The sequence below is a fragment of the Alligator sinensis genome, unplaced genomic scaffold, assembly GCF_000455745.1.
Source record: "Alligator sinensis unplaced genomic scaffold, ASM45574v1 scaffold682_1, whole genome shotgun sequence".
Lineage (NCBI taxonomy): Eukaryota > Metazoa > Chordata > Crocodylia > Alligatoridae > Alligator > Alligator sinensis.
The window spans coordinates 1,307,256-1,322,914 of NW_005842011.1; the positions used below are offsets into that span (position 1 = coordinate 1,307,256).

Consider the following 15,659-nt stretch of genomic DNA (forward strand, 5'->3'; position numbering starts at 1 on the left):
GTAAGAGACTTAAACTCTTTGCTTCCACAGATTTTAAGACCAGAAAGGGTCATAATTTCTGACATCATGCATAAATCAAGCCATAGCATTTCATTCAGTTATGCCAACATGTACGCCCAATAACTTGTGCTTGATTGAAGTATATCTTCCAGAAAGACATCCAGGCTCTGGCTGAAGACAAGGGGTGAAGAATCCACCACTCTGGATGGTAGGTATTCCAATGGTTAACCGATCTCACTGTTAAACATTTGTGCCTATTTTCTAGTTTCAATGTGTCTGGTTTTACTTTTCAACTATTCAAAGCTTTAATAAGTTAAAGGATATACTGTCAGTGTGGTTTAATCTTCAAATGTGACTAGGGACTTAATTTTTGGCATTGAGACCAAAGGAAAGCTTTACTGGTATAGTTGGATTAGGACTTCTTCAAAGCATACCATATTTCTCTCATTAAATCATTGTGATTTACTCAAATTCTCAAATTACTGACCATTTCAAATATCAAGTTACCTGAAAAAAATATGACATTTAGAAAACTGCTTTCAACAACTGGACCAAGAATGGCCTACAAAAGCAGACAGAGTGGGTGACGGAGGGTGATGATCACCCCTCAGACATTTCCAATGTACCAGGCAGTATCCTGCTGTGATGCCCCACTGCCCTGAATATGCTGCCTCCTGAATGGAGAGTATTATATCCTCTTTAACAAAGTGCCATGGATAGATTGATCAATCTTGTCCAAAAGTTGCTATACTGTGTTACTTTTGATATACTAACTGGCCATCCTACATCCAGTTTCAGAGATTGTGCGTAACACTTTGAAGCTGCTAAGGTCCATTGTGGAATTAAGGTTGAAAACCACTGTTTTAACATCTGCAACAGATTCTTGAAATTTAACATTTATTTCTAATAAATAAGAGAGAAAAGTAACTAAGTGTTTCAATCTGCAGGGATTATGCAGCAAGCAGGAAGGTATGCCCAAAATGCCAGAGAATATACATTTTTAGAAAACAGAAAAATGTATTTTAAAACAAGTTGCTAGGTGAAATCCCCTGATTTGACTATGGTAGCCTACAGCAGGAACAATACTGTGGGGAGAAAAGGTATTCCCAGTTATGCCAGCAAGGGACCTACCTCCAGCTGGTGATCACTCTTTACCAATGCCATACGGGCCCTTTGCAAGGAACCATGCATTAGCTTGTGAAGTCTTAAAATTAGCTTCCTCAACCCCATTTGCTTCAGTGCTTTATCTACAAATGGCCTGTAAATAGAGGTCAAACAGTGTTTGTTGCAGCCTGCCTCAGCACTGCACTCAGGAATAACCCAAGAGGCAGAGTCATCCTCAGATTCAAGCCTATCAAGCTTCCTTGATAAATGGTCCTGTGGCTGAAAGTCAAAATTTGGCTTATTGGTTAAACTGTTTTTGATGGCTTGTCTGAGTTCTTCAACGTTTTCCTCAGAGATCTGTTCTTCACCTTCACTTTCCTCTGTGCACGTTCCTGAGGATTCCTTTACTTCAGTTTCCCTATCAACTTCCTCTTCCTCTGGATCATTATCCTTGGATGGTCGAGGAGAAGGGATTTCAAACACTGGCCAGCCAATGTCAGACAGATTCTTGATGCCCAAAACAGTTCCCATAATCCTTAGTTTTTGATTTAAGTCTTTTGTAATGTTCAACCACAGACAAAGTGCCTGCACCCTGTCTTGGAAGTCCTTTGCAGCATACTTTTCATAGTCCTTTTGAAGGGCCTGCAAAGATGGATAAAGTGCTTCTATATACTCTAACAGCTCCATTATCCGCTTCACTTGCTCAAATGAGACCCGTTGGCGATGAAGGTGTTCATGGTAACTTGAATAACCCAAAGTGCTAGCTCCATGGGCTGTTTTACAGTGTCCTTCTCCTGAAGTACCATTGAGGCTAGCTCCATTTTTTATGCAGGAGAAGTTTCCATAGTTCACTTTGAAGGTGAGAATTTCATTAATAATATCTGGGATGGCTTGACGGGCCGTATATAGATATAAGTCTTGGTCATTAATGCTCCGGCCAGCATGCCAAGCTTGCAGCTCAAGCCACATTAGTTCATTGGATCCATTCAACCCGAAAGAGGAGCTGTTTTCCTGTCCTCTCTGCTCCCTATCCTTTTTCTTTGAGACTGAGGTAAGCTTTAACAAAAGCCGCAAGGTTTCAAAGAATTTTAAACGATCTGCTGGGCAATCAGTCCTAGAAGTCTGGCGCGCGGGTCTGGCTATAGGCATGGGCACAGAAACTGGAAGCTTAGCATTGCTACAGCCAAGGCTGAGGTAAGGCTTATTGAGATCAACATCTGGAATTGATTTTTTTGGCAACCCACCAACCGAGTCTAACATGAATGAGCACTGAACATTTTTCTTGTGATCTCTTTCAGTTGTCCTAAGAGTGGCTCGGATCTTTTTTCCCTGCTTATAGCTGTGCTCTTCCACGTTCTCAACGGTTTTGCCGCTGTCTTTATGTGGAGACTGAGATGGTGCACTCATCTTTTCTGTAAGAAAAATTGAGAAAAAAGAATTTGATTCCAGCAAATGGATGAAAAAAGACCTTTTTCAGACAACCTACTTCTACATTTCACAAGTCTTATTTTACTTTTATTTTCTACCCACACAGTTCAAGTGTTCTATTGACCTCAAGCAACATTTCAAAATAACAGTGTATGCACATTATCTGATATTGTCAACTGTGCAGCTCACCTATCAGTAGTACCAGCAAGTGATCAGTTTGGTTCTTCCCGCCCCTCCTGCCCACACCTTTTTTTGTCACCTCTGTAGCACAGATATGGTCTTAGACAATTAGCACAATCCCAAACACACATATACCCATCAAAAAAGGTTATAAGCCAGGAACAGGACTGGAATGGTTTCCAAGCCATTTTTATGAATGCATATTACACACACACACAACTATGCTACAAGAATACTACTAAGGTTGCAAAATCAAGTACTCAAAAGATTGAAAAAGCCAGAGTTAAGGATGCTTGTGCAATTCTAATTAGCTCCCCCCTTATGCATGCATAATTTTTAAGTCACAATCACAGTGTTTATTCCACAGAACCCTTGTTTCATTCAATGCACAGAATGGATGGAACCATTTAACGAGCAACTATTCAATGCTTGGCTTTCTTCTCATTGTTCAATGTTTGCCTCTGTGACTATATCCTTCACACTAATAATTCATAAAAAAGCCTATGATAAAATGATTCATACTTTGCCCTGGAGAAAGATTTATTAAAGTATGAAAAGTTCTCATAGGCTCTTTTGTGGTACTCATCACTGCATCATCCATGTGCCCCTTACGTATCAACAGATGTACATTCAAAATATGCCTGTGCAACTGCCTCCATTTCACATACAGGAAATGAGGCACAGAGAAATTAGTCAGAACTAACTACAGGCAGTGCTCGACTTACAACGTTTCAAGTTACAACGTTTTGCACTTACAATGTTTATAAACTGACACCTTGTTTCAACTTTCTGATATCAGTTTCCACTTTGCAATACTTGATCCGACGCCACACCATACCAGATAAGTTCGCTAGAGAACGTCTCCATGGAGAACATCTGTCCAAACTTCCTTGGACACTTTCTTTAAGAAAGCAGACAAGACTCCAGAAAAACCTGCAGCCAAGACTCTTGAGAAGACTCCAGCCAAGAGCCCTTCAAAAAGTCCAGCAAAGTCACTTCAAAGAAGTCCTTCCAAATAAATATGATTGCTATTTACAATATAAATACATTAATGTAGCCATATTACTAATCTATAATTGACTGAGTACAACATTTGTGGTTATTTTTGGTGAAAATAGAGTATCGGGCCTTGGTTCAGTTACCAATCCCCCGTTTATAACACTGTTTCCTATGGAAAAATCAGTTCTGAGTTACAACGTCTTGACTTAAGACGGGAACCAACTGTGTCATAAATCCAATGACTGCCTGTACTTGTTTTGGGTGCCCTATGCAAGACAACCTTGACCTGATTTTTCAGACTACTTAGCACTTCATAAGTATGTCTGCATTACACTGAACTATGCTATGGAGAAATGCCACACAAAGTGTGCCACACAAACTCAGCGGCATGATGGGAAAAAAAAATGTATCTACTGCAGCACTACCCTAATGAGGTTTCCCAAGATACTGGTGGTCACCCACAGTTACTCTCAAAGCAGCTGTATTTTTTCATCATCTAGTGTGTGAGAGAGCAGAGCATGTACGCAGAGCATGGTTTCGGGGCAGTGCTTCTAGCATGATCCAACATACTGCAGACCTATCTATATGTTAAAAGCTACTGTGCCCCCCCTGCTTTCTCCTAACTGTGCTGTTTCCACATTTTGCAAGTCGGGTCCCTGGCATGTCAAGTTGGGTACCAAGAAAATGCAAAACACAAAATTAGTAATAACCTGTGAAAAACATGGTTTAAGGCAGTGGTTTCCAAACTTTTTAGACTAAAGGCACCCCTTCAGAAAATGTTAGCCCTTAGCTTTCACTAGTTTTTTTTTACTACAGAAAAAATATAGAGCAATTCTTTTGTTGCAAAAACTTGGAAAGATCACAACAGGTCAGAATGTTTTTGACACTCTGGATTCCTATTTCAAATCTCTGGGTTTATCTTGTGAATCCTGTGCAGGCATTGGCATATGTTACAGTGCTAGTACTGCATATATCCTTTGCATAGAATGAAACAAAAAGTATTAAGGTAAGGAAAAAATAGGACATGACCATGTAGTAATTTAATTAAAAGAATATCATAACGTATGTGCAAAAAAAGGGGTCAAATTAAGGATACATAGGCAACTTTAATTCTATTGTATCTTAATTGCTGAATGCATGGCTTTGCAATTTTCCTAAAAGTTCGTCTAACAAGTTTTGTGTGTGCATGTACATGTGTAAATATGTATGTGTGGTTTTAAAGGTTTAAAAAAAATAACTGGCTAAAATGTTCATCATATGGCATCATATTGACCCCTACATGGATCATCAGGACTAAGTACAGACATTTGGGAGGTTAGATCTAAAGGTTTCAGCCTGCTGGGCTAAGTAAAGACATTTGGGGGCATTATGGGGAGGTTAAATTGATTCAATTTATGGGAGGTTAAATCAAGTTAAAAAATGGCCACCCAATTTAAATTTAGCTTGTCCCGGAGCCAGCCTAACACTTACAGATCTGGTATCAGTGACCAGCAATCGACCTAAACCTGTCACTGAACAGTTCCATGCAAACAAACCGGTCTAAAAATTGCAGAACCCAGTTTAAGATAAACCTGGATCGATGCAGTGTCAGACTAATTAAATTTACCTGAAACTGGTACGTGGAACTTCTGTCCACTTAACCTGCGCAGCCCTGGAGCAAGGAAAAAACTCAGCCACTGGCCCCAGCCCCAGGGCGAGTCTTTTCAGTCCCCACTTCCCCACACTGGTCTATTTTTTGCCCCCTTACCCCTCCCCCCGCAGCCAGCGCTCTCAACCCCCATCCCACAAACCACTTGCAGCCACATTTATGAGCGTTTGCTCCTGCTGGAGCCAAGCAAGTAAGTCCTGGTGGAGGGAGGGGCAGGAGGGGTGGGGGTGTAGGTTTGCTGGGGGGAGGGGTCTCACCCCACCCCTCACCAGCCACACCCCCCCACACCCTCAGGTTGCACCTGCCCCCTATTTTTCTGGCAGACCCCTGATCCTCTCCAGCCTGCTGGACCCTCAACCCTCTGCTTAGGCCCCCTACCATCCTGACTTACCTATGGGTGACTGGTGCCACCTTAGTTATGTGCTCCGCCTACATGTCACCACCGGACTTTCCTGATATCAGGCAGCCATTTTGAATCAATTTAACCTCCCCCTAATGCCCCCAAATATCTGTACTTAACCCAGCAGGCTGAAACCTATAGATCTACTACATCTATCTCAGCCACCTGATCAGAGTAACTGATAGCAGTAGTAAACTGTCAGGGACACTCTGAAGGGACACTTGTCAAAGGGTTGCACAGATATCTGATAACAGAAAAATGGTGCAACTGGAAGGAGCGTGCTTTAGTGAGCAGACACTTTTGCCCATTCATCCTAAGCTAACCCCATCTGTCCTATCTACTCCAGCCTAGATTCATAGATTGTAAGGGTCTGGAAGGGATCTCACAAGATCATTGGGTCCAGCCCCCACTGCACTAGGCAAGAAAGACAACTAGGGTCAGGTAACCCCAGCGAGATGACTGTCCAGTCTCTTGGTTTTCCCCAGGGGTTCCCTGGTGAACAGTTGTTCACCGAGCTCTTGATGTATTTCCCTGATATAACTGTAAGCTGCTACCAAGTCCTCTCTCAGCCTTCTCTTTTTTAGACTGAAGAGGCCCAAGTCTCTCAGCCTTTCCTAGCAAGTCTCTGATCATATGGGTGGCTCTTCTCTGGACTCTCTCAAGTTTTTCCACATCCTTGTTGAAGTGGGGCGCCCAGAACTGGACACAGCTGCCGTCTCACCAGTGCTATCCCTGTCAAAGCCTTTTTTTCCTTACCCCAGAGCTTCTTTCCAGTTTACCTACTTCTTAACTATGCGTTCCAAGTAGTTTCAGTCCCCTTGTGGGCCGTGCCCAGTCTCCTGTCTCCCCTCTCCATCCCCACCCCCCAGCCAACTTTTGCAACTGTTGGTCTCTAATCTCTTAACCCAGCCAGTCCCAGTTCCCTCCTCTCATTATGCCTGATCTGACCTGTCCCTCTTCCTCCATCAGCCTCCAGTTGTCCCCATACTACCAATCCACACTGGCTCCTAGAAACCAGCCTCCTTCTTTCAGTTCTTTATCCAGAGCCAGTTTCCCCCTATCCAATAACTCCAAACCTTCTGTCCAGACAATCCCAGTCTCTGTCTAACTCCAGTTCCTTATTCCAACTAGCTGCAGTTTTCCTCCTAAATCCCCTTTATAGCTTCCCAGACTGGAGTGCCAGTCCAACACTGAGATGAGAAACCTGAGGGATAACTTTACTTCTCCTGTTCCCATCCTCTATAGATCCATCCTTCATTCCCTTTGCAATTGAATCTGTTGCTTTCCTCCTCCATGCTGTCCTGGCAAGTAGTTGGAACATTAGAACCAAAGGAAAGAGTTTCCCTGCTCTACTGGCCTCATATATTGGCATTTCATCCTTAAAAGAGAGTTGAAGAGCCTTGAAGTTTATACAGAGGAGAGGATTACTTAGCCATGAAAAACAGAAGTGGGAAGATCATAATTCTTTCTGAGTGCCTAGAGAAGGAACATAACCGGTGAACAAGGTTGCTACTCGTAGGATCCATATCTATTACAAAAGTTGAAAACTGCAGAATGAAGGAGGCAGACAGCTGCAAAACGAGAAAGGATAGTTTTATGGTTCTTGAATCCTACTCTGGAGAACTGGGTTGTGTCAGTCTCTGTAACTGTTCAAAATGAAACCAAGCTTTCCATAAGCAGCCCCTAATTATGCACTTCTCATTGATAACTGCCCAACTCGATTCTGATTTTTGTAGAAACTCAGCACTTGCAAGTGCAACTGAACTCAACTTAGCTGTGCTTTGAACACACTAAATACTCTGAAAATCAGACTCTAGGCATCTCAAATTAATTACATAAAATAAGTGACCACTTTTGACAATTATAGCCTTACTCTCTGGACTTCAATTCTCAACCACAAAACTGGAATAATATACCACCTCCCAATCTCACCAGCATATTATGAAAATAATTAATTAATATTTCCAAAGTAATCAATGTTGTGGAAGCGAGCACCAAGAACAGTCTATCATGTCAGCAATCTTTCATCTAGGCACACGCATCCAGACCACTCGTTGTGGTTTTTTTCCTAGAACATGAACACCCAGACTTTAAACCTATTAAGGTACTAGGCAGGGATGTATGCTTTTATTTAGATTTTAAGCATTTATGTTAATTGTTATACTATCTGCACGTATACTGTGGAGATCCAGCAATACATTTAAAGAATTTCAAAGATTCAGAAACATGACAGATTCACATTAAATACCAATATAGTTTTTAGACACAGCGTGTATTTACGTTGTAACTCTTATACAACTGTTCTATATCAAAATTAAGTTTAGCAAATATTATTAACATGGTCAAAAGCTTTTTGCAAAATGTTAATTTTTATACCCCATCATTTTATGCTACTATTTTTTCAGAAACTCAGATACCTCATCCCATCCAAAATCCTTCCAACCAAAAACAGCAAGAAAAAAACCACACCCAGACCCCCACACACACACGCACACACATAACCACATACTGACACCCTGGCACAAACTGTTCTGTTTTCCGTTCATGGAATGGTGCCAGTTATTCCAAAGTCACCTAGGGGCCTTTCTATTACTACTGATATCATTTTAATAGTGGTAGGTAGTGATGGCTACCCTCTGATGACAACCCTGGGACTGGTAGATATAGAATTGTTTGCATTATTCTTATTGATCACCGTGTATCAATAAAATTCACCTATTATCAAATGGATAGGTTGTGGTTGGTCTGAGGATTTGGGTCCACCCAGAACAAGATATCTGGGTCATAAATCCAGTGCCAACAGGTAGCATGGTAACAGGCCGCAGTTGCTGCGGGTGGCAGCAGCACTGGGAGCAGGACTACAGGGGAAGGTACTATGGCTATCTCATGATTTGCCACAGTCCTCCTCTCAGCGCTGCCACCACCCGCCCTGAGCACAGCTGCAGCCCAACCCCCCTGCAAGGAAGAGCCCAGAGCTGCCTCCGACCCCGGCCTGCAGCAGCAGCTCGCCCTCACCCCACACAGATTCGCAGGGCACATGCTGCCCCATGTCTCCCCCGGGGTGTGAGCAGTGATGGGAGCTGTTCCCCACCCCCACCACCTCCCCCCGTGGATGAGCCACTCATGGCTCCATCCCACACCCCGCCACAGCTGGGCAGTGCCTGCCCCTGCCACAGCCCCACTCCCTCCCTCACTTTGGAGGCCTCGATCTGCCCCCTCATGCCGTTTCTCTTCCAATCTACAGACTTATCAGCCTGACACTGCTCTCCAAGCTGCCAGGCTTGCACATCAGCAGTTGGATTGGTATTGGCCGATATGGCTTGGTAAAAATCGGCATTGACCCAAAAAATCTTTACTGGTGCACTCCTACTGAATATTCCATTTTGATTCACACATTACTAGCACAGTAAAACACAACAGTTCCAACATTTTTTCCTTCCACTCTACCATCAATCATATAGGTATCAACAATTCAAATAACAGTGAAAAGTCCAAAACAAACTATGCGTTCCAAGTCTCCACTCTTCAAGCTTCAGTAAAACTAGTAAAAAGGCAATTTTAAAGTAAGAGAAGTGAACTGCATCATGGGATTTTCTATTAACAGGTTTAACTCCAAAACTGAGGTAAGGTTATATGTTGTTATAAATCACATAATTATAATAATATATTAATTATAATTACCTTTACTACTGCATGTGGCATGTAGAATCAATGACTAATAGCAATCCAAAGGGCAGAGAGAACTGAATACTAATGTGACAGACTGTACTTAATCATGGTCTTAATTACCCCCTTATGTGCTACATCGACAAAATGGGGAAATCAGCAAGCAATCAAAATATGAAACTGCAGTCACATCACTCAGCATCAACACTTTCATTATTACATTTTTATCTTTATGCAACATCTGCAACCAGTAACAGTCAAAATATGGGGTATGTACCACAACCAGCTAGATTTTTACATCTCAGCATTATCTTATACTTTAAATAGTTTAGTGATGACAGAAAGCTAATTACAATGCAGCACAAATTCCTTTACATCACATTACTAAGGGAGCCAAACAAACTGCATCCATTACCAGATGGAAGTGTGTCATAGGCTGCAATTCTCCTATAACAAACAAAAACACAAACAAAAAAAGGAAACAAAGCTGTAAAATGCTCCACCTCCACCATCTAATCAGGTTTCTGCTATTTTAAGTATACTCTCAAAGTGCTATATGGCCCATGCATCGGCATTGTAATTTTGACAGAGTCTGACATATGACCACTAAACAAGGATGACCATGAACCACCAGGCTGCACAGACCCTACCAAAAAGCTCCATGTGGAGTCAGAAGTCTGCTGTGAAAGAGTCCAGCAACTGGGCTCTCCCCGTTCCTCAATCACTTGCAGTGCCACTGGTCTCCCAAGTCACAGAGCTTCCAATAGCTCCCACTACGGCCGATCTACCTCATCTTTTTCACTCATCCACACATGCGCACGCACACACACGCAGAACAAGGGAGCTACCATGTGGGAGGCACAGAAAACTGGGAAGTAAAAGAAGGTGTATCGAAGAGGGATCATAAGTATGTCGGCTATGAAATGAATGGAAATGAGGAATGAGGTTTCATTTACAAACAGAAAACTTCATTTCAGCAGCTGGTTTATCTGAATCAGAGCTGATCATATACTGTATTTAGCTGTAAATACAGAAAGGGACAAGTTGTGGTTGGAAACATTTAATCTAAATCAATCAGTCTCCAACAGTTACAACAACAAAGTTATTTCCACATCTAGACCTGGCCTGAATCAAAAAAGAGGGAGTGAATATGAACTCGTAAACAAATCTTCAGACAGCTAAAGGATCCACACTTTCTCATTCCTTGTGTACTGACTGCAATCCTTATTTCACGTGCTATTCAAATACCACTTTTCCAACCTTTCTCAAGTGCAGAAATCTACATATACCTCCTAAACACAGATGAAATATGAACATATCACCCCCAACTTCAAAGCACTCATCATTTGAAAAAAAACCCAATTAAAAATACCCACTTTTATTTACAAGCACTCTCCCTAGACTCACTCCACCCTACCTCAAAGAAATCTGTTCCTACCCCGTCCCCCATTTTTCTTCTGCAAGAATTTTTTATCTATGTGAATTTTTAAACTAAGGCCACGGTGGGTTGGGGGGGATTACTGCCACTGGAAGCCCACTGGGCAACCTTTGTAAATCCAGCAGGCTAAGGCACTTAAGGAAACCCACCTTTACCCTAGCCCCACCTTTCCCTAGCCCCAGAACAATCTGTAGGGAAGGCAAGGGCCCCCAATGGGACACTTATATGCCTGTACACCAATGCCAGGAGCTTGGGGAATAAACAGGAGGAACTGGTCCTCCTGCTAAACAAGAATAACTACGACCTCATAGGGATAACAGAGAGCTGGTGGGACTCCACCTATGACTGGGCCACAGGTATAGATGGCTATACCCTGTACAGGCGAGATCATACAGATAAAAGGCGTGGGGGTGTAGCCCTTTATGTCAAGGACAGCTACACGTCCCTGCAAATTGACACTGGCACCCAGGAAGGACGACTGGAGTCCCTCTGGATTAAAATACATGGGGAACATGGCACAGGGGACATCATGGTAGGAGTCTACTACAGACCTCCTAACCAGAAACAAGAGCTGGACCAGGAATTCGCCAGGGAACTGGCTGAGGCTGCATGCTCTCGGTGCATGGTTGTCATGGGAGACTTTAACTGCCCAGACATCTCATGGGAAAAGCACTCAGCCAAATCCGATCGGTTGCAAAGCTACCTCATGTGCGTGGATGAGCTCTACCTGACTCAAGAAGTCTATGGGCTGACAAGAGGTAAAGCGTTGCTAGACCTGGTACTGGCCAAAGGGGATGACCTAGTCAGTGACCTAAGAATCAATGGAAAGCTGGGTGATAGTGACCATGAGCTGATCACGTTTACTATCCATCGCAAAGCTGGCAAGTCAGTCAGCAATACAGAAGTCCTCGACTTCAGGAAAGCTGACTTTGACAAGCTCAGGAGGCTCGTTGTCGAGGCCCTAAGGCAGAGCTTTCCAAACTTTTCATGTTGGTGACACACTTTTTAGACATGCATCATTTCGCGACACAGTAATTCAGTTCCGGGGGAGGGGCCAAGGGAAGCAGACGCGAGTAAGGGAGCTCCGCGGTGCCCTTCCGCAAAATTTTCTGCATTTCGCGCGACACACCTACACACTGCCGCCGACACACTAATGTGTCGCAGCACACAGTTTGGAAAGCTCTGCCCTAAGGGACCACGACTCAACAGGAAGGAGTGCAAGAGGAGTGGTTGCTCTTCAAGGGAGCAATCCTGACAGCACAAGGGTCGTCCATCCCATCTAGGAGGAAAGGTAGCAAAAGGGCACAGCAACCCCCTTGGCTCAGCAGAGAACTTGAGGACTTCCAATGCCTCAAAAGAGAGACTTATAAAGGATGGAAGGCTGGAATTACCACCAAGGAGGAGTACTCAGCACTGGAGGAGGAGGGAGCAGATCAGGAAAGCCAAGGCTGCATCCGAGCTCCATCTAGCTTCACATATCAAGGATAACAAAAAGTCCTTTTTCAGATATGTAGGGAGTTGGAAAAAAAGCAAGGGTAACATTGGACCCCTGCTGGTGGGACAACTGATAACAGACTCCCGGGAAAAGACCAATCTGCTTAATGGGTACTTTGCGTCGGTCTTTCATCAGTCCAATGGGACCGCCCAGCCTAGCAAGACGCGGGACGGCCAGGGTGAGGACGTATTATACCCAGCATCAGTGCTGATCTAGTAAAGGATCACCTTGAGAGGCTGGACACCTTCAAGTCAGCTGGTCCTGACAGATTACACCCTAGAGTGCTCAAGAAGCTGGCAGGTGTCAGAGCCCAATCACAGGCAAAAATACTCAAAAACTCGTGGTGCTCAGGTGAAGTACCTGAAGACTGGAAGAAGGCCAACGTGGTACCCATCTTCAAGAAAGGGCAGGAAGTAGACCCCTGGAATTATAGGCCAATCAGCTTGACCTCAATCCCCAGTAAATTTCTGGAGAAAATTATCAGAGACCCTTCTTGGTAAGCTGGTTAAGGGCAACATCCTGAGGGACAGCCAGCACGGGTGTTGCAGGTAGGTCTTGCCTGACCAATCATCTCCTTCTATGACCAAGTGACATATCACCTGGACAAGAGAGAAGAGATTGATGTTATTTATCGGAACGTTACAAAAGCCTTTGATCTGGTGTCCCATGATCTCCTCATGGAAAAATTGGCCAACTGTGGCTTCAGCTACACCACAGTCCAATGGCTGGGAAACTGGCTCTGAGGTCGGACCCAGAGAGTAGCGGTCGATGGTAGCGAATCATTATGGTGCTCCATGACCAGTGGTGTCCCCCAAGGCTCTGTCCTTGGACCAGTTCTCTTTAACATCTTTATCAACAATGTGGACACGGGTGTCAGAAGCACACTGGCTAAGTTTGCCAATGACACTATGCTTTGGGGCACAGCATCCACACCTGAGGACAGGCTAGTGATCCAGGCTGACTTGGATAAACTTAGTAAGTGGGCAGATACAAACCTGATGATGTCCAATACTGATAAATGTAAGATACTCCACCTCAGCAAAAAAACCCACAGCATACTTATAGGCTTGGCAGTGCTACACTTACTAGCACTACTGCTGAAAGAAACTTGGGGGTCATGATTGACCACAAGATGAACATGAGCCATCAATGCGATGTCACAGCTGGTAAAGCAAACAGAACTCTGGCTTGCATCCAGAGATGCTTCTCAAGTAAATCTCAGGATGTCATCCTCCCACCATACTCAGCCTTGGTGGGTGAGGCTGCAGCTGGTATACTGCATCCAATTCTGGTCTCCACAATTCAAGAAGGATGTCAAGAAGCTTGAGAGAGTCCAGAGGAGAGCCACACGCATGAACAGAGGTCAAGAGAATAGGACTTAGGAAGAGAGGCTGAGAGTCATGGGACTCTTCAGCCTGGAAAAGTGTGGGCTCAGGGGGACCTGGTGGCTGCTTATAAGTATATAAGGGGTGTGCATCAGGATCTGGGAGAACATCTGTTCACCAGAGCACCCCAAGGTAAAACAAGGACCAGTGGTCATATACTCCTACAAGACCGTTTTAGGCTAGACATAAGAAAAAATGTCTTTACTGTCCAAGCCCCCAAGACCTGGAATAGACTCCCTCCAGAAGTGGTGCAGGCACCTACTCTGGACACATTCAAGAAACGTTTGGATGCTATCTTGCTGGGATCCTTTGACCCTAGCTGACTTCCTGCCCCTGGGGCAGGGGGCTGGACTTGATGATCTTCAAGGTCTTTTCCAGCCCTAATGTCTATGGAAGTCTATGAAATCTCCCTCTGCTGGTGTCAGTCTTCTTGACAGCAGCTTCTGACACCTGGTATAGTTTTCTTGCGTATCTCAATTTCCCAGACTCTCTAGCTCATTTCAAAATTAAGCAGAAATTCCTTCTTTTCTTTTTTCCTTGCCTCTGGCTGAACTCCACTCTATTGCTACTATTTAAATACAAATACCAAGTTCAATATTAACATTAAAAGGAACATTTGAAGGTGCACTTTACATGACACTTGCTTAACAATAGCCCCCATAGAGAAGTAAATTATATTGTACTACATACTGGTTGAATAACCGAAGTTGTCTTGGTTACCAGATATTTTATCAACAAAAACTTTGGCTTTATTTCCATCCCTGGAAAATGTCAGCCTCTGGAACAGATGAAAATTCTTATGATATAATATCATTTCTCTCTCTCTCTCGCCTTTATTTCTCCCTTTCCCCTATGCCTATCCATGAGGGAAAGGTATGAAACTAAAGGTCTGCTCACATTTTTTGTGACTTGGCCTCCCAGAGTGAAGACAGTGACTTCTCATTTAGAAATCATTTTTCTACTAGATCATCACTCTGGTCTTTCTTATTTTGAGGAACATACCACAAATAATATCAGGTGCCAAGCAACCCGATATTAACTGCACATGCTGTAATTATCCTTCCTCTTTCCTTGTCCAAATATGCATAATTTAATTCGGAAGCAGACCAAGAAAGATGCCCTTGAACCTTTTATTAAAAGGTCTTCCTTCGTTTTTCATTGCATTTCCTTTGGGTACTTCACAGTATGTTTGTGTAACTAGTTCCATGGTTTCTGAGTTATAATTAGTCAGTTCCACCTGTGAGAAACACCCACAGCTAAAATCTGTGCGAGACACCCACAGCTAAAGGGTGGAAACATTTTATTTAAAAAAAAAGTTATAAAACTATAAAAGGCCAGAGAAACTCAAGGAAACTACAATTAACCTTTTTAGAGCTAAGATTTCATATGGACTCATTTTGCTATTATTATTTTAAAAGGAAAAGGTATAAAATGTATGAATTCAAATAATCTCTCCTAAGCATCCAAACTGACACCTGTCTGGCCCTGGCCTTGAACCCGGGACCCCAACCTGCCTGGTGCAGCTGCTCATCTCAGGCTGCCACTTCAAGAGAGCAACAAGGCAGACACAGGTGGCCAGAACCTTTCAGTTGAGCACAGCCACACACCCACTCCCTGCCGCTGGAGTGGCCAGCCAGGGTCAGCTGACCCTTCGCCCCTTCCAATATAAACCCCTGACCCAGAAGAGGAAGTGTCTGAGCAATAAGGGTCAACCTTGAATCTAGGCTGCTGCACCCTTGGCTTGTGCTTCTCCTAACTCTGACAGATTCTCTGGATACCAGACCTGGTTTGCCCACAGACCCCAAATTTGGCCCAACCCTTTGGCTCCCTGACCCAACTAGTCTCCTAACCCCATGCTCTGCCCAACCCTTTGGATCTCCAACTCAGTTCCCCAGACAGATCTTCTTCTGGCTCCT

General features: G+C 43.7%; 1 protein-coding gene across 5 annotated transcripts in view; it reads right to left on the reverse strand.

Moving 5' to 3' along the window:
• MAP3K4 (mitogen-activated protein kinase kinase kinase 4) overlaps positions 1-15,659 on the reverse strand; it is a 189,340-nt gene that overhangs the window by 73,552 nt on the left and 100,129 nt on the right. For 4 of the 5 annotated variants that reach the window (XM_025201999.1, XM_025202000.1, XM_025202001.1 and 1 more), the window contains one exon: positions 1,132-2,516. In XM_025201999.1, coding sequence (XP_025057784.1) covers positions 1,132-2,516 — 1,385 coding nt within the window. The other variant, XM_025202003.1, reaches the window with a different exon arrangement.